General features: G+C 52.1%; 4 protein-coding genes across 4 annotated transcripts; 3 read left to right on the top strand and 1 right to left on the bottom strand.

Annotated features, from left to right (window-relative positions):
• Window positions 1–721: 721 nt before the first annotated feature.
• CDV56_101037 (peroxisomal copper amine oxidase) lies at window positions 722–13,695 on the top strand (the record flags this gene model as incomplete). The annotated part of the gene is made up of 17 exons (XM_026754656.1): window positions 722–1,175; window positions 1,233–2,483; window positions 2,538–2,843; window positions 4,238–4,404; window positions 4,466–4,774; window positions 4,832–5,003; window positions 5,576–5,700; window positions 5,760–5,895; window positions 8,334–8,597; window positions 8,647–8,764; window positions 9,163–9,259; window positions 9,320–9,638; window positions 10,940–11,070; window positions 11,127–11,231; window positions 12,787–12,923; window positions 13,128–13,468; window positions 13,559–13,695. The coding sequence occupies 17 exons, from the start codon at window positions 722–724 to the stop codon at window positions 13,693–13,695; spliced, it is 4,569 nt and encodes a 1,522-aa protein (XP_026613334.1).
• An 881-nt stretch (window positions 13,696–14,576) lies between these two features.
• Window positions 14,577–15,574, top strand: CDV56_100753 (uncharacterized protein; the record flags this gene model as incomplete). The annotated part of the gene is made up of 4 exons (XM_026754372.1): window positions 14,577–14,801; window positions 15,201–15,353; window positions 15,404–15,435; window positions 15,502–15,574. 4 exons carry the CDS (start codon window positions 14,577–14,579, stop codon window positions 15,572–15,574), a joined length of 483 nt encoding a protein of 160 aa, XP_026613333.1.
• Window positions 15,575–15,850: 276 nt separating this feature from the next.
• On the top strand, window positions 15,851–16,395 carry CDV56_100601 (uncharacterized protein; the record flags this gene model as incomplete). Its single annotated transcript, XM_026754220.1, has 2 exons — window positions 15,851–16,099; window positions 16,153–16,395. 2 exons carry the CDS (start codon window positions 15,851–15,853, stop codon window positions 16,393–16,395), a joined length of 492 nt encoding a protein of 163 aa, XP_026613332.1.
• A 1,772-nt stretch (window positions 16,396–18,167) lies between these two features.
• Window positions 18,168–19,100, bottom strand: CDV56_100030 (putative DnaJ domain protein Psi; the record flags this gene model as incomplete). Its single annotated transcript, XM_026753649.1, has 2 exons — window positions 18,168–18,464; window positions 18,523–19,100. Coding segments are annotated over 2 exons (875 nt in total), but the record flags the coding sequence as incomplete, so codon positions are not given.
• Between the last annotated feature and the right edge of the window lie 57 nt (window positions 19,101–19,157).

Genomic DNA, 19,157 nt, shown 5'->3' with positions numbered 1-19,157 from the left:
GCCTCTGTTGGTTCTCAAACGCCTTCATCTCGAAGGCAATCTGGGCTCGTAGGTAGAGCAGGCGGGTTGTACTACTCTGACGAGCTCTGGGTTCATGATCACGATTCCGGGGACAGTTCGAGCTATAATCCCCTGTCCTCGATTGATTAACAATTGTCGATGCGGCACACGTAGCTCGGTGTAAGCTTGGCTCTGCAGATTGTACATTATCCGAAGCAAGGCTCGCGAGGCCATTGGTATGCAATTTCTCACCGTACCCATGATAATTGACACACACTATTAGCAAATTGCATACGATATGACCCAGCGACGAGATACCCCGCGCTTCGAACGAAGCTACGTACTGCGACTTGACTCGAGACGGAAGCACCAAGACAAGCATCCCATCACCGCTTTGGGTTGAGCATCACCACATTGCACGCTATGCCCGATCAGGCAACAGGATCCGGGCCTCTTATCGTCTTCACGAGCAGCTATCATCCATCAGCCTATCGCAAGATCCGTGGTCGAGGATGATAGTTGCTTGCGTAGGTGTCAATGCAATCATGACTGCACGGTTGCGGTTTATATTTGGCCTTGCCCCTTGCTGGCCTCCTGGAGAGGATCTTTGTTCTTAGTCTCTCATTCACGCATCTTGACAACAGATATATCTTCTCATCCGAGGGGTATCGACGGCCATACTCTTTTGCTTTTATCCTGAACATCCTCATTACCACATAGTATGGTCCTTGAGCGCCTTCAGCAGCTGACCTACCAGGTCAGCGCTTCTTCTCCCCCACCTCATCCCTTTGACCCTCTTTCAACAACAGAAATCGACACGGTAGTCGCCATCATCCGCAAGGAACATGGCAAGGTCAATTTCAACGCGGTGACTCTGTATGAGCCTCGGAAGGCGGAGATGATGGCCTGGCTCGCGGATCCCAAGAATGCGCCCCGTCCTGCGCGTGCTGCTGATGTCGTTGCAATCGCGCCTGGCGGTAAGGTCTTCGATGGCATTGTCGATCTGGATCAGAAGAAGATCGTCTCGTGGAAGCATGCGCCGGGTGTGCAGCCGCTTATTACGATGGAGGATTTGCAGGAGGTTGAGCATATTGTTCGGAAGGATCCCAAGGTAATTGAGCAGTGTGGGATTCTGGGGATTCCGAAGGAGGATATGCACAAGATTTACTGCGATCGTGAGTTATAATTCCGTGATCTGGCTTGCTGATTGAGTGTTTCTGATTATGGTATAGCTTGGACCATTGGCTATGATGAGCGCTTTGGGAGCGATGTCCGTCTGCAGCAGGCGCTGATGTACTATCGCCCCCATGTCGACGACTCCCAGTACACATTCCCCCTGGACTTTTGTCCGATCTACAATGCGGAGACCAAGAAGATCATCCACATCGATATCCCACCAGTACGACGACCCATCAGTAGGGCCCCGGCGAATAACTACCACCCAGCGTCAATCGAGAAGGATGGCGGCTACCGGACAGACATTAAGCCAATCCATATCACTCAGCCGGAGGGTGTATCTTTCAAGCTGGACGGACGCACCATCCAGTGGCAGAACTGGAGTATCCACGTTGGCTTCAATTATCGTGAAGGCATTGTGCTCAACAACATCACTTTCAATGACAAGGGAGATGTTCGACCAGTCTTCTACCGTCTCTCGTTGGCGGAAATGGTTGTCCCATACGGTAACCCCGAGCATCCCCATCAACGCAAACACGCATTCGACCTGGGCGAGTACGGCGGTGGATACATGACCAACAGCTTGTCGCTCGGATGTGACTGCAAAGGTGCTATCCACTACATGGATGCTGCCTTTGTCAACCGTGCCGGTGCCAGCACCATCGTAAAGAACGCTATCTGCATTCACGAGGAAGATGCCGGTATCCTTTTCAAGCACACCGACTTCCGGGACGAGTCCATCATCGTCACCCGTGGACGCAAGCTCATCATCTCCCACATTTTCACCGCCGCCAACTACGAGTACTGCGTTTACTGGATCTTCCACCAAGACGGCACCGTCCAGCTTGATATCAAACTAACCGGAATTCTTAACACCTACGCCATGAACCCCGGAGAGGACACCAAGGGCTGGGGTACCGAGGTCTACCCCGGCGTCAACGCCCATAACCACCAGCACTTATTCTGTCTGCGCATCGATCCCAACATTGACGGTCCAAACAACACTGTCTTCCAGGTGGATGCAGAACGAGGCCCCGGAGAGGTCGGAAGTGCGGAGAACAAGTACGGCAACGCCTTCTACGCCAAGAAGACCAAGTTCACCACGCCCCTGGAGGCCATGTCGGATTACAACGGCGCCACCTCTAGAACCTGGGAGATGGCGAACACAAACAAGCTGAACCCCCACAGCAAGAAGCCGGTCTGCTACAAGCTCGTCAGCCGAGAGGTTCCCCCACTGCTTCCCAAGGAGGGCGGGTTGGTCTGGAAGCGCGCCGGCTTTGCCAGACACGCTGTGCATGTCACCCAATGTAAGTAGCCCTTTGCGTCTTTGTGCGATCAGCCAAACTAATAGTCTTTGCCAGACTCCGACGATCAGGTCCACCCTGCAGGCCGCCATGTCCCGCAGACTTCCGGTGAGCCCTCTGAAGGTCTGCCAGCATGGATTGAGGCAGCGGGCCCCAACTGCTCAATTGACAACACGGATATCGTCCTCTGGCACACATTCGGTCTCACTCACTTCCCGTCTCCTGAAGACTACCCCATCATGCCTGCGGAGCCCATGACGGTGCTCCTTCGCCCTCGAAATTTCTTTGCTCGTAATCCGGCGTTGGATGTCCCTCCTAGCTACGCCAGAACTCCTTCGCAGATAGCCGCGGGGGCAAGCGCATGTTCCTGCAAGAAGAATGATGGGTCCAGCGTCCAGGTTTGATGTATGATTTGCCAAAGGTTATGGTGGTTAGGTCGATCGTTTGCATTACAGGGATGTCTGTTTGCTGGCTTTGAGCATCTTTCATCTGACCTTATTATCCACTTTTTCTTGTATATACCATGCTTCATTGTCACTAAGTCTATTTAGTTTATACTCATGCAGATGAGGCAGATGCTGTTGGTTCAATCTTAGGATGTAGCCGCCCAGTCATGCTATTCACTCTCTAGAGACATCTGAGTAATTAAGCAGAGTGAATACATCTTCTAATAAAAATGTACAGATGAGGCCATTAAATGTGATTCTAGGCCATTCACCACTGGGTATTCACTGCACCTTAGTTGCAGACTTCACTAGCATAAATATACCCTCAGCACTCTCCTCCTCCATCCCTCATCTCATCCCTCTTTCATCCTCTGCCTTGCTTTACACTCATCACTATATTTTGTGACGATGGCTTGTCTATAAACCTTTCTCAATTTTGATCTCGCCAGCCTTTTGATCTAATTTGGCTTCCTGAATGATCAGGTTCTGCATGGGTTTCCTTGGTTCGTACACCGAATTTGTTTCAATTGAGATCAGTCTCCATCAGTTGCGAGTGCTATACTCTCCTTTTCATCCGTGGACCCATCTGAATGAACGCACCTCGACCCGTACGGCCTCGGCGTTTGGTCATCCATCTGGTCGTCGCCCCTATCTGAGTCTCGAGCAACTCCTTCTCCTTCCTCAGATCACAGTTCATGGCATCTCTCGAATTTGGATAATTTCGTCCAGGGAATCGACCATATTGGGGACCGCAACAAACATCCAACCAAATCATTGGTAGGACATTGATATGTACATTGGAGTCATACGCTAATCAAACCGGTTCTAGAGAAACAGGGAAAGACTGCCAGGATCGGTTCGGGCGAGCCAGAATGGAGGTCAGGATCGAGGGCCCCCGAGACAGACATTGGGCATTATTATGGACCCGATACCATAGGATTCGAGTGATCGAAGAGAAAGACTCCCTGGACTTTTGCGGAGAAGCAACTCATCCGGGGGAGTGTTCTCTATTGGAAAATCAGGTATGTATTTCCACTCCTTGCGGCAGGGCCTGGCTGATTACAATGTTGCAGTGCAACTCGCCCGCTACATGGATGATTTTGGCTGCCAATATGGGTTACTTTCAACCTACGGTCCTGCGTGGTTCCTCCGACATATTAGAGGACCATGAACTGGACATCCCTTACGGAGATGAATCTGCTATATGGATTGTTTCGGTTGCCGACATGGATTCTTAACCTTTGTGATTCTTTGACTCGGTATTGACTCATTTGAATTGCTGCATGACAGGGCTAATGATGACATCGACAGGTCAAGCCAGTTATGTCGACGACTACAACGCCCAAGAGATCGCGTGCGAGACCACTCATCAGCAAGAGTCGACGGTCACAGCTGGTAACGACCATACTTCTCTAGTAGTCATCGGCGACGACGAGGGTGGCGTGGAAACTACTGGTAATACCACTATTACCGACAACGTCAGTGGCCTCAGAAGACCAGGATCCTTCACAAATGGCTATGAAAACATTTCTCTTGAAGCCAGAGTTCGAAGATGGATGGGTCCTCGATCTGGACTACGATGGAGGCGAGGGAGATGACCTACCCCCCTCGTCGCGGTGCTCGTGCTGGTCGCCGTGCTGGTCGCGGTCGCCGTGCGGCCCCCGCGTTCAACCGCCGCAGCCTCCCCCGCCTCCTGCGCCTAGCCTTCCGGCCCCTGCGCTCTTTTGCTACCGGTGCTTGCAAGCACCAACCGTTCGCGCAGCGGGGGTGCTTCCTCCCTGCGATGGGTACTCTCCTTCGGGGAGGAAGTGCTCCCGCTGCGCCAACATGCACCAGCCGTGCCTGTCGGTATGTTGACTTTCAGTGTTTCTCGTCTGACGCATCTGCTGACTTGCTCCTCGGCAGTTTCCAGCCACGGCTTTGCCGTTGGCACGCCGTGTGGTTCTGCTCTCCCACGCCGCCGATCGTGCCCCTACTGCCAGTGCCGCCAAAGCAGCGTCTTTGGCGGCCGTCGTCGCCGCGGCCTGGGCTTTTAAGGCTCGGGTCCGCGCCGACGGCGGCCCGTTGCCTCGTGGCAGTGCGCCTGCGTCCGTCCGCCCGCCTGCGCCGGCTCCGCCTTCTGCGTCGCCTCCTCCGCCCCCTGCGGCCGCGCCTGCCCCTGCGGGCCCCTTCGCTGCGCCGCTGGCGATGCTCTTGCGATACCTTACTACTATGCTCACGTGAAGCCGGCCCCGGAAGAAGACACAGCGACCTCTATTCACTCGCCCAGCCCTGCACCAGTGCTCCGCGAAGCTAGGGAGGCTAATCACTACGATAGACATCCTGAGCCCCAGCCTTCGGTTCTGGCTTCAGACAGAAGGTTTCAAGCAGGATGGAGATATCATTCGCCTTCAAGCGAAAACAGCAAGTCTAGCTGAAGCTCTTTTGATGTTAATGATTTTATCTCCATGCCAGCCAGCCCAGATAGTGGGAACCTCCCAGAAGGAAACGACGTCTCGGAGTTTGACCTAACGAACGGGCGTGTGTTTGAGAGAGCAGCTTGATCATGTCAAGAGTTTACTTGTTGAACTTAACCCCAAAGATTCGCCAATCACACATCTCCACAAAAAGGACAATCCATTGAATACCCTGACGACTCGCCTTGCTCAGAGAATGGGCTGCAGAACGTCATGCAAACTGGGATGAAGGTGGTCTCCCTAAGCCACATGAGGACATCTGAGAAAACTAAAGCCACGGATTCAAGCGCTAGAGGGCACGAGAATCACACGCATAGAGTAAGTCCAGCTCTTCTCTTCCCTCTCAAAACCCCCAATCATGCTAACTCTCTGCTTAGTCTGGACCATATCATGCGCGGACAGCCTTCGCCTTCCTCGTGGCCCCTGCCCCTCACGAGAATCAATGGATTCAAGAAGCTTTTGGTGCCGCGTGTGTCATGTATCTTCATCGAGACAGCTACCCCGCCGTCACCAGTACCGCTGACTGTCGCATGTGTTGCCGCTGTGTTCGTCCCTGTTGGTTCTCAGCCCGAGAAGGGGCGGTTATCTTGTATTTGTCACCGATGCTGATCCACCTAATTATTGGAGACCATACGTGTGTCAATCCAGTGATCTCATCCGGCACATACGTGAGCATGCTAAAGCGTTTACTGATCAGCATGAGGAGACTCTATTATACTGGATTAGCTCAAGGAGCTTTCATCAAGAGATGAACTTTATCCAGCTATGGACGTTGCCTGAGCATGTCATAAATAGCTCTAATGAAGTCTGCAACACATGAAACGTCAAATCTGATACTCCGAATGCTTACCTTGAGGAGACTGATGATGTGTTGATTGACATAACCTCTCACGTTTCTTCTACCACTGCCAATGTTCCGTCAACTACTTCGGTGATTGTGACTGCTCCAAGTCAGATGTTTTTCACGGTCTTCCTCATCTTGAGGAGATCAATGAATCGTTCCTTTGTGCTGGAGGCCCTATGGTCCGAGGACTCTGATGATGGCGAGTCACCACTAGGTGGCCATGAACCTAAAGATGAGGACTTTGGCCATTTCTATATCCATCTCCTTTATTTACTAATGATGACAATGTAAGTGACTCGTTGCCCCTACAGTTGTTGTTGTATACTAATTTGAGTCGGCCATTAGCCCTGATACTCCATGTATCCTCTCGTGAATCCCAGCCATACTGGGGACAATCAAAGAGGTCCTCTCAATCCTTGAGGTAAAGCCAGCTTGCGACCTTTTTCTGCCTCTTATGTGGCTGCATACCTCCATTTGGGGGATTTGTTCGATAAGCCGTTTCCCACCACTCGAGACCACAATTCACAAATGATGTTCAGATAACATCATGGTCTACGCAGTGACTCCGACTCGGACGTCGACTTATTGTCTTCTGAGGTGTACAACACCCAGCTCACTCTACCTTATCGCCCTTTATATCAAACAGACCAAAAGCAGAGGCTTGAAACCATCCCACGGTCTGGATTACGATACCGTATACGGACCGGTGGTGATTGAGGTGATGATCAAACTCTTGCTTACCCTCATCGCGATTCGAAATCTTGAAGCCACAAGAGCGCAGTCGAGTATCTAGTCTGGGTGCAAATGACTCAGGCCCCCCTAACCGCCGGGTGGTCATTAGAGTCTAACCCATACGAGCAGGCGGCCCCTTCAGGCTATTTCAATGCACGATGACTGGAGAACTAACCGACACCATTGGCATCAATGACCTTGATAAGGAATATTCAAGCAATTACTGAGGGACCAGTGCGGATACGAAGAGATCATGTACTCTCCTACCGAGTTGATGAGATAAACGACGGTCTCCCCATCAATATATGGAGTGCAGCGCAGTGGAAGGCTGCGATTCAGCAGATGGCGGCCGTGTCGTGGGTCTCAATGAGCCATCCATGGCAGGTTTCACTGCTGCTTGCAACGTATGGCTTTTTTTTGGGTGTACCTTGAGCGAAGCATCATGAATCGACATACTGCCATGAAAGAACTAATCGGATATTGCCTTTGCATACGTGTTTCCCTTGCTCTACCCCAAGTCCTGCTTTCTTATTTGTATCATCAAACTTCTCAGTGTCGGAATGGCGGCGTTAACTCCTGGCCAGCCCAGTGATTCGTTGCTGGCATGCAAATTTTGGTGCATGCCGTGTCTCCTTACCTCTGCAAAGAACTGGGATCCTAATGAACCTCGCCCCTTTTTTGTGAACTGTCGTATCGAGGACAGCACTTCGATGAAGTGTCGCCAGTGCAATAGTCGCCATGTGTTGTGTGAGCCGGTATGTTTCAACAGCTTTGCTATTGCATCAACATGCTAATGATGGTTCTGAGTAGGTCGCCGCGGGAGCTGCCGGAAACGCTTTGGACTTGTCGGCCATCATACAGTGGTATGCTGGGGTTTTAGACCCCGATCCGGGTTGGACAGTGGCGATCCAACCTACCTGGATGAGCACATGGGATGGGGTTGCAACCGGATTGTAATTTCACAAGCATCATTCACCGCAAAAATTTACGACGCCAAGCAACCGGGATAAGGATCTGACGGGATTGGCCATCTTACACGTGGATGACACAGAGATAGCTAGCCCTTCCAAGGGGATTGCCGAGGGGGTGAGTACGGCCAGCCAGTCTTTGTTATTGGCCTTAATATAGCAACAGACAATATGATCAAAAGATCTGGATATGGAGTATTGGAAAGAGCACAGCGAGCACTTGTCAAGAGGTCTCAGTGCTTGTGGGACAGAGAAGTGTTATCGCAAAATATCTCTATCCTGTGGAGGACCGAACCACCATTTGATCTACTCCATCACAGCATTCTCCGGTAACTTAAAGTTACGTGGCACTCGTCCTTTTTGGGGAGGCCGTCGTCGGCAGCTAGAAGCTTTCGCCCAGAACTTAGGCCCTGCAAATCTGTTCCTCACCCTATCCGCAGCAGATCTACACTGGTCAGATCTGATGGAGCATCTTCCAAACTACGAAATCTGGCGCGATGGGGATGGCAGAACACGGATACGTCTTGCAAGGGAAAATCTTCGGGATAACCCCCACATTGTTGCCCAGTGGTTCCGCCTTCTTTTTACGATATTCAAGAAAGAAGTCCCCAAGTTCGTCGTATTTCGCGCTCAACGACGCCCTCCACCGTTGCCGCGTGGTTCCGCATCTGGTATGAAGTCTTCTGCAACTTGGAAGCCATTTGCTCTTTCAGGAAGCAGGAACAATGAGTGGAATCAATACGAATGGCAGGGTCGAGGTTCAACCCACAACCACGGCACCGAGCCCCCAGTGGACTTCGTTCAGCGGGCCTGCTCGCAGCGGCGATGCCGCGGAATTGTAGATGACAAGCGCTGAAATACACAGGTGGACCCGTACACCGGCTGCTGGTTATTTCAGGAATCTATAAATAATGATGGCTATGGCCAGGTAAGGACACCCCCCCCCAGGAAAGATGGACTTGGTTGCTGAAGTAAGGTGGCAGCAGACAAAGCCGTATTTCCCAGACTGCATTTCTGATCCACATTGTCGCCTATATAGCCCGCCACAGGACTGATTCCTGACTGCTAAGTCACATCTCGGGCCCAGCTTTGGCCGGGACCGAAATCATGGGCACCGGATGGTCTGGATTTGGGCCGGCACCGAAATGAATATGCATTGTTCTTTTACATGCAAGTGATGGCTAACCATGTGGCTTTTCCAGGAACCATGGCCTCTAACGTCACCGCTCCGTGTAGAATCCCTGGTGTTGATTACGACAAAGCGTTTGTTCAGAATCTCGAAGGGAGCGCCCCGCGTCTGGCGGGTTGTTTCAAGCTGCCGAATTCGGTGGCAGTGTGGGACCTGATCAATAATGACACCGCGACCAAATATATCATCACTTGATACATTGAGCACCGCGAAAAGAATTATGGCCAGGATGGCAAACCCAACGCAGGGAGGAATAATGTTGTGGACTGGGCCCGCGATGCAAACATCCTGCCGGCCATCATGGCCCCAACCCAGCCCCAGGCTGGGGTGCTCGGCGTGCCGCTGGCTGGGCTTCCTGAAGTCACAGTCCTTTGGTACGTGGTGCAGCTGATGCGTGCCAAACCGGCTTTGTTCCCTGGCACCAACTTGGAGGCGGACCCTGTCACCCTAGACCCATACGACATCCTTCATGGGTGGAAACTCCTCGCATTCTTCTGGAACAGAGAGAGTGTCCAAACCAAAGGTTGCCCCAGCCCTATCACCTGTTCAGTCCATGGCCACATCTTGAATGATTTGAGCTCTTTCTTGAAAGGCTGTATTTACTTGTGGATGACTCACTGCTGCTCGGTGGCAGAAGAACTGGCCAGCGAAATTTGACATTGTTTCTCTCCGCGAGCCCGCCGCGACTGACTGTTCCCAGGGGCCCGTTAATCCTGGCCCACCCCCGCCTCCAGCAGGCACCGTATCGGAGGGCCGGCTTAAGAAGATGTAGGGACTCTGTGCCCACAGATACATTCCTAAAGATGCAGACATATGAGCCCTGGCGGACTGATAATGCAAACTCACATGCGTTAGCTAACCGCCGTCACCCCGGCTGTGTCTATTTAGGGCCTAGAGGAACGGTACATACGCCACTAAACGCAGGTAACCTTCGGCACTGAAATCTCTAGGAGTCATTCTATGAGGTTGAGTCGCTCTTGGACCAATTATCCACCCATTGTCACGCGGAAATGTTGCACCAGTGCTCCACCATCAGTTCATCTTCCAAACTACGTCTTGCGTGCTGTCTCCCTTGCAGGTCATGACTGAGCATTCGGCAATTCGATTGCGACGCTCAGAATCAACAAAAAATGTTGACGATCCATCTATCTCCGCAACCATGAACGGTTTCCGTGCACTTGCCCAAGGCACTGAATGCGTTATTGAACGTATCATGGGGAATCAGATGCAAATCATAACAGTGAAGGCTCTTCCTGTTCCTCTGTTTGACGTCCATGATGCATATTGAATATGATTATCATGGTTTGCTGACGACGGCGAGACGAACAACATGCCATGGGGTAAGTTGACTGTCAGGCTTCCCAATGTCACTCGTACCATTCTTGTTCGCACATCTCCTCGTAGTACCTGACTTGCGTGTTCCTTGAGTTGCTGATATCAAGGTAGATCTTCTCTTGTACAAAAACACGGTGCAGCTTCTGTCATGCAGACTATATCACTCCTGCAACATCGAGTGTTGAGACCGGTGCCGAATCTCCCGCTTGACAGCAATTATGGGATAATCGTACATATTTCCAGCACGCCGCCAGTCTGTTTCCACTATTATTGCGTTTCTGGAATCTCAGCAACAGAGCCAGTCAGGTACGGCGGCTTCGGATGATCAAACCCATGTCTTGACAGACATCTTCCTCGGCGAGAAGGGTGACTATCAGTCAAGCCCGTCTGGTACCTACCAGGGAAGTGGCATGCAAGGCCTACAACATTGCTGCTGATACCGGTGCTGCTGCCGTAGAGGAAAGCATTTAACCTCTAGTTGGCGGGCAGCAACGGTGGTCGTGGCGGCCGTGGCGGTTGGGGCCAGGGTGGTGGTCGCAGGGGCCGGGGTCCAAGAGGCCCGTAATAGAAACCAAGATCTCCGCCGCACGCCGGCGGCAGAAATAGACATCCTAGAGAGAGTGAGTACTAGGTACACAGATCCGATAATTGCCAAAATAGATGCTAACTTATACAGCTTGAGGAGCCCCGGAACCTGATGGCAAACATCATGCGAGCCTGCCGGGGTGTTCAGTCTCAACTGCCTTGGCTCCAAGTAGTACGTTTTGTCCCGAGTTTTGGGGTGAGTTAGGGCCATTGCCAGCTCTTAGAGCCACAACATCCGAGGCTGGACAGACTGGTGCGGCGAGCACCATCAAGGGAGACGAGCCAGCAGATAAAGAACGACTCCCGCAAATTAACATAAAACGATTTCCTGATCATTGACAAAGCTGGGTTCGAGATTGACGCTCGAATACTGGGGTCGGGGTTGGAGGGAGAAAGCTTGCGTTCCGGAAAGGTTTATCAAGTCTACACGCCGTGCATGGAAACGACACAAGTCTCACCATTCATGGGCGCGAAGTATGGGTCTGCTGTGTCTGTGTATCACATCAGAACATGAGAGCATCAATCCAGCTCACTGACAACAATCGAACTGAGCAGTCACAAATATTCCTCGTGCACTTGGTGGTTTCAAAATCCCTCCGGGGACACCAGAATCGTCATTCTCGTCTCAATAAAAGCGGTCATCAAGGAGATCAGGTCCGAGAAATGGCAGCTTGTCCCTCCGAACGTTCCAAGACCTGTCACAAGGCAAACAATCGATCAGCTACGCCAGCAACCCAACCAGATGCCCCCCTTGACAGGCTGAGACGAACGATAGCCCGGCGTTACGGCCGGCGAATGCCTGTTCTCATGAACAACCATCAGCCATGGAAACTTTCAAGTCATCCTCGCTCTTGAGAAGCGAAGCGGCACGCATGCGAGCAATCCTGGCCCTCATTCTCGACCAGGAACATTATTAAGAACACCATGGAGCTAAGCGGAAATAGCTCAAGATCTCGAGCGTCAGGGTGAGGTTCTCAGGGAGTCCAAGTCCTCAAAGATCTATACCCTAGTGCAATCCGAGCTCTCAGGGCTCCTTTCCAGGCGCCCCTGCAAGATGATGACAGAGAGGTGGGTAGACGCTGGGTGTTGATGCGGTCTTCAATTGATAAAAGACGCAGCCTATACGAACATGGCGCACGGAGATGGTGGGATGGAGAATATTTGGAAAGACTCAGATGGGTTGACGGTGCGAAGCCAGTCCCACCAGAAAGACGCGTCCGGGTGATAACTGGGCACCAAGTCACAATGACAGAGAGTACTCTGCTTGATGATCAGGCTGCCTGGGTTCAAAGTCCCCTACGATATGTTATAACCAACCACTGACGCCTTTAAATCCTGTGCTCGCAGCGCAGGCTTCGGCCACCACCTTGGCCTTGCTTTGCTGCCCTTTCATCTCTCTTTTACAGGTTGTCCTCGGTCAGTTCCCTTGCGCCTGTGGTTCTGCATACACATCCATCCATCTTAAAGTATCCGCTGCCACAAGAACCGGATAGTACGCTGGACCATGAACCCACTTTGGCCTATATCTCAAGAGGTTTTATAGCAAAGAACACATGAGCAAAATGTGTCTTCGTGCCCCCGGATTATGGGTCCGGTTGCCACCACACAATCTCTTCTCTACCAGGGCGTCCACCCGCAGACGAATGGACAGACAGAGGTGATGAACCAGTATATCGCACAGCGATTGCGTCCGTTCGTCAACTACTACCAAGATGACTGGGATCAGTGGATCCCTATCCTTAACTTCGCAGCTGCAGCCCTCCGAGCGAGTCTACCAGGGCGAATTCGGCCCGCAAGAATCAGAGGCGTGGACTGATGGGGCCTTCGCATCTTTGATGAGCCGTAGCGAGTCCAACTCTTTGAACCACGAAGCTCAAGATGGCATTATGTGCGTTTGCGGTACCTATCAAATGCAGCAGTGGGAATCCTGCTCTGCCTCCTCCCGCAAAGTCCTTTTGCTACAGGTGCCTGCAGGCACACTGGGCCAGCCTCCGGTTTGCCATGCGCAAACTGTAATTAACGTCGTTATGATCTTTGTTTTATCGAGTGGCCACTGGACCTACAGTGTTTAGTAAGTCTGGCACCTTGCCAGACTGCAAGAACTTGTCCGACCTTCATCCTTTCGGCTCCAGTTGCTGACGGCGCAGAAAGTTCCCTGGGACGCAAATGGTCTACCTCCGCCTGACGAAGATCTGATTGAGAAACACAAGTTGCCAGACTATGTCGACGTCGACAGAACGGCTTGGCCGACTGCCTTGAAAGGATTCGGCATTACAAAACTGCGAATTGAAGAAGACCTTACCACCTACCCCTGGGGCAAGCCAGCGATTGCACTGCAAAGAACCTTGGCAAGAACTAAGGCATACAAGAAAGATTCCCTGTTCAGTGAAATACCGCGCAACTCCTGCGCTCCTGGGCGAAGCCCAGCGGATTGTTGGCGTCGTCCATGCGGCCAAATCTCCTGAATATCAAACCACCGGACTAGAAAGGTGTCATGACTTTGACAAAATCTGCTTCCGCCAGCCAGCAAGCTGCTCTTAGAGCAGCCACGCGCCTTCGACCTGCTAGCGACCCGTACTTCCTTCACAGACATTGCCGCCATGGTAGGCGCTATCATCGCAGAACCTCAATCAGCAAAGCAGTTGCTCATTCTGCAATGACCTTCTTCTTCTGTGAAGTCCATCGGCTCAACGGCCAGCTGTACCTCGAAGATGCAGCCATCACCAACTTGCAAACACCGTTCCTAGATTGCAGCCGGCCACTTCATTCTACCAACAGTATTGGAGGTAAATTTTAGTCTACGCCAACTTTATCTGTGTGCTGGTACCTATATGTGTGGCTTTCAACTCATCAACCATGACGGGCAAGAGGAGAAGCACATGATCATGCGCCAGGCATCCCGGCAGGACCTCCATCGCACCCCACAACCAGACACATGACAGCCAAGCCGACCAGGGCAGTTAAGCATCAAGCAACAGACTTATCAGTACCGGAAACATCAAAATTGACTTCGAGGAATACAGATTCCTCAGCTCGTCTGGTGTATGCATTGTCTGCGTACAACTACGAAGAACTTCGATCCACACGGTGGTGCTCCGTTCGAAATCAGCTGCGTTTTCGACGCCAAAAAGTCGATCCTATGTGCTCAGTGTTCGTGTAGAAACGCGACCTGTATCGCAGTATGTGCAATACTTAGTTTCCACGGATTTTGCTGACCCTGATGAGACATCCACGGGGATGTTAGGCAACGCTCACGACGCCTGATACGACCTCTGTGCCCCCCCCCACCCCCGCCAGACCAAGCTCCGGATGAGTGGGCTGAGTTTGCGATGGATGTCACCAACTTCGAAGGGGAGCCATCCAGAGCAATGGAGGCGCTCGGCGGGCTGGCGGCCGTAAGAGAGCCAGCCTGGCGGGCGACTTACAACCCTGATAGAAGCTTCAACCTGGCTCGGATGGTGAACTGGGAAGCCTTACAGGTCCAGTGCGTTGGGGCTGTATCAAAACCCCCATGCAATCACTGCCAGCGCGGTAACGGCCCATGGCGCCGCTTTTGTTTTCCGACGTCGCAATGTCCATCCACATCCCAGACCGTGCCGGTGCTATCAAAGCGGCTGAAAAAGAGGTTGTTCGTTTCCCTCACTCGAAGCCAGCGATCGTGTATTGTCCTTCTCGATCCCACGAGGCGGGGATAACCCTGTGTGAGGCCTTCGACCACGCAGAGTTGGCACACCGGAAGTGGCACGGTTCCAAGAAGGAGGCTGCGGTACGTCTATCGCACTGACCTTGTTTTGGTGTTGCTTCGCTGACGAACTGGTCTGTAGAAGACAACATCTAGCTATGATTCCTTTTGCGCCGACAGACACATGAGGGTTACGCCAGCAGGGGGGCAGCGCTTCAAGTGTTCTTCGAAGAGGTGTTGGTGGCTGTCATTCGCGTTTACGGTACAAGAAAGTAAATAACCAGGACCCAACATGCTTGTTTGAAGACTTGAGCCCCAGTTGTTCAAGAAGGCGACTCTGGCTCGCTCGTGTGACCTGAAAATGGTTGGGCTAGGATCCTAAGTCTCTGGGCACACTGTCATGGGCAATGGGAATTTTTCACACATAGTGCGGATTTGGTCGAGAGTATCCGAGGCATGACTATTTATTTTCTAACGTTATAGAGGATGGAAGAAATGGACATTACGAGCTCTGGTGACTACGCCACTGAGTCAATCCTCTTCCACGAGATTCCCGGTTGGGAGTCGCTCAAGCTTCTTGTGGAAATGGACACAATCTTTCTCAACGAACTTCAACAAATCCTCATTGCCCAATATGTGAGGGCAAGAATGCTGAGGTTATTGGTGGACATGCTTGGCTGATGCAGAGACATCACCCTGAGACTGTCAAGGCTGGAGGGTGAGTTTTCATCATTCATCATCAATACTTGTGAGATCATCACACTGACATACAGTCATGCTCTAGCATTTTCATGGTGTCAGAGGACCGTGACGAGGTCTTCCTCACCTTTGGCACCTTTGACCGCCACTACCTTTGATATCTACAGAACAAAGACGCATCAAAGAGGTTCTCGGAGCTCCATACCTATGGTCCCTTCAGGATAGACAGCGCTGGCCATATGAAGCAGCTGGCAAGCATTGTGCTTGCATACGTTCTCTGGGTCGAGGTAGAACAGTCTCCGCCCAGCCAATCAACCTCACTTTCCTGGCTATCACAGATAATGATGCCTCAGGGCTCAGTCCCTTGAATCCATATAAAGCAAGGCGACATCGATGACTGTAATATCGTTGAGCCGTTCATCGTCGCTATAACCATGCAGCCTCTTCCAAAACGAGCAGGGATCGCAACGATCTGGTCGAGCTTTCCACAGCCCGGCTCTACCAAGGACAAAGAAATCGTACAGGAGCGACTCACTGAAATCCTCAGTACCAACGACTATCTCAAGGCCAATTTCGGCAGACCATCGGTGGCGGAAGATCTGAAGCGTGATATCAGCAACATCCTTGAAGAATTACCTGAATTTGTCCAGGAGGCAGCCAGCATTGACCATGAGCGCAAACATGTCATTAATGCACTCTACCTTGTCGCCCTTAATATCAAACAGACCAAGACCAGAGGGTCCACGACGATCATCCACTCCTCTCTGGTGACCTGATCACGCTTGAGACCCATGATCCCGAGAATTATCCCCTCCCAGATACCCGGATCCTTCTCCAGTGGATCCTGAATCGTGTGCTTGCATCAAGGGGTGGTGTAGAACCGAAGGACCTGGAGGATGATGAGTCGGATGGAGACTCAGATGAGGGACTTGACTATTTCCCCAGGCCTGTGTTGCAATCCCCAAGTGTTCTTGACTAACCATCGCCTCCATCCTCTATCGCCAATATTGCGAGCGACCAGCCCAAGGCCAACCCCGTCATCGCGACCACTGATACGCTCGGACAAGGTCGCATTGAGGAATAGATTATTATATATTCCAACAAGGTCTTGTCCTGTACAGGAACCCTGCTGGATAGTAGGTGTCAACACCTTGAAACCATCTCAGCGAGGCCGCGGTCAAGCATCGGATCAAGATACAGATCACGCGCAGGCCTCCGTAACTGCCCAGTGGACATCAAGAATATCGACGATGAAGAACGGAATGGCACATTTGGGCTGTATCAATGCACCAAGGAAAGCATAGCGACACCATTTACCCCTACTCTACGGATCGCGTACGTTGTGAGGAAAATGCCCGCAAGCACATCACTCCGCGCCTGCGAGACGATGCCCCAAATCCGTATGGGGATACTCCCGACATGCTGAAGCCCTGGAGACGGTTTCTGGGGATCGCAACTGTGAACGAGTGGCCAAGCAAAAGTACAATATATTGTACATTACGGCGTAGAGGGTCCATCCAACACTGCACCCTTATACAATGATGGTAAAGGACCACGACCGACTGGAAAAGATTGACGGAGAGAAAACTGTATAAGCATGTATATATCTACCTAGATAGAGTCCCTGTGCTAACTGTCCACTCCCTCCGGCCAGGACACTACATCACGCCACGATTGAGGGGGAGTGTCGATACAAGGGCAACTGCGGCGTCTTGTGTGGATGCCTCAGGCATCACAATGTAACCTGAGGCATCCACTGGAGCCTGAGGCGTGGATCACGTGATGATGCCTCAGGCAGGAAGACGGTGGGCTGGCTACCCGAGGTGTGAAGGTATATGGGAACTCATCCACGCAGTAATTGAAATCCACAAGTTACAGCCAACCCCCATGGAGGAGAATGGACTTATGGATATTGACGAACCCGATCTGACAACTCATCTGGATCAAGGTCCGCCTAGCACTACCGACAGCGAAAGCGACAACGAGGCTAGCGACTCGGGTGAGGGCCCTGCTGGGAAGCAGAGGACTCAGTCCATGGGCCAGGTTCAGAACCCCTCATGACCCCAGGTTTAGCAGTAAAGGCCTCATTCAACGTAAGGATGTCTGAGATTGAAAAAACAGTACTGACCTCCCAAGGAACTGCTCTATGGGTGGCTCTTAAGAAGAGCACCGCGAACCGACACGCTGCGATGAAAGCTCTATTGGACTACCTTAATGGAGTGGCAGAAAAAGGCTGCGTTAGGATCGTAACATCAGCGTCATCTTTCATAGCAATTATCTACGACACTACCACCAACCGCGACAAGGACCTTAAGAGAATCGAGAAGTGCGTGTTCAAATATCATTTGAAAAATGGGTGAAACCAATTTTCGTTCCTACAACAAACAGTATTCCATTGGAAGGCTGCTGGTTCTACTCCGGCACCCCGAGTTTCGAGACTTGGTGATGTACTTTACAACGACCAGATATGGTCATGTTGGAATAAGATACCACTATGATTATGGATATGAGGCCCTAGACTGACGAGTACATCGTCCGGACACATTTTTAGCCTAGTGGTATTATATTTCTATATCAGACTACCCTTCAACATTTGGGGGGAAAAAATTACATTGAGATTATGAAGATGGATAAAATTTTGTTCAACTCTTCGACAGAGTACCACCAAAGGAATTCATATCATCATAAACAGGCCAGTTGTTCCCATCTACTCCCAAACGCCATTAATGCTTATCGTGTAGTCAAATCAAATCATGGCAAAACATCCTTGAGGATATCCTTCTGCGAGGCCGTCAGAGTGGCCGGGAACTTGACGTTCACCCGGACGATGAGATCGCCCCGCTCGCTCGGTTTCTTTGATATCGTCATGCCCAGGCCCGGGAACTTCTCTTCGTGGCCGGGTTGTGTGGGACCGGGCTTGGAGACACGGATGGATTTGCCGTCGATGGTGCGCACGATGCGTTCCCAGCCTGTCAGGGCATCCTTGAGAGAGAGATCGACGGTTGTGATGAGGTTGTCGCCCTGGCGTTTGAAGTTGGGGTGTGGTTTCTATCCGCAGCCGTTAGCATTATCCGGACTTTTTGGATGTGGGCTTGCAAGGACTTACCTCTGTCACAATGAGATGGACATCCTGGCGTCCACCCTCTTCCTGGTCCCCGACACCGCGGTACTTGATCTTCGAGCCCGTCCGCAGACCGGGCTTGATATTGGCCTCCAGCGTCACGTCCTGGACGGTCCGCTTCCCGCTCGCATCGAACGTCTTGCTCTTCACCGTCACCTTCTTCGTCGTCCCCTTGAAAATCTCCTCTAACGTCAGCGGTAGCTCCTTCTCCACGACCGTCGGCTCGGGCGTTGGCGCCCGGTGCGCCTGCTGGAATCCTCCCGCTCCCGCACCGCCCGCACCGGCACCAGCACCACCAGCGCCGCGGCTCGCCCTGAACCCACGACCACCACCTAGCCCCCCGCTGAGGATATTGAACAGATCATCATCTTCCATTCCACCGCCCATTCCACCGCCACTCGCCTTCGCAAAGTTCCGGAAAATATCATCCGCCGAGCTGAAGCGGAACCCGCCGCCGCCGCCAGGACCAGTCGAGAAATGGAATGTGCGGGTTCCCCCGCCGCCGGGCATCCCGCCAAAGGCGAACCCGCCAGGCATGCCGCCCTCGAAGCCTTCGAATCCGCCTGCGCCGGGGGCACCGCCGGGGCCGGGGCCTGTGTCTTATCCACATCTGACGCTGC

Source organism: Aspergillus thermomutatus, assembly GCF_002237265.1.
Source record: "Aspergillus thermomutatus strain HMR AF 39 chromosome Unknown NODE_131, whole genome shotgun sequence".
NCBI lineage: Eukaryota > Fungi > Ascomycota > Eurotiomycetes > Eurotiales > Aspergillaceae > Aspergillus > Aspergillus thermomutatus.
The sequence above is the reverse complement of the archived record's forward strand: the minus strand, read 5'-3'. Positions and strand labels throughout refer to the sequence as shown.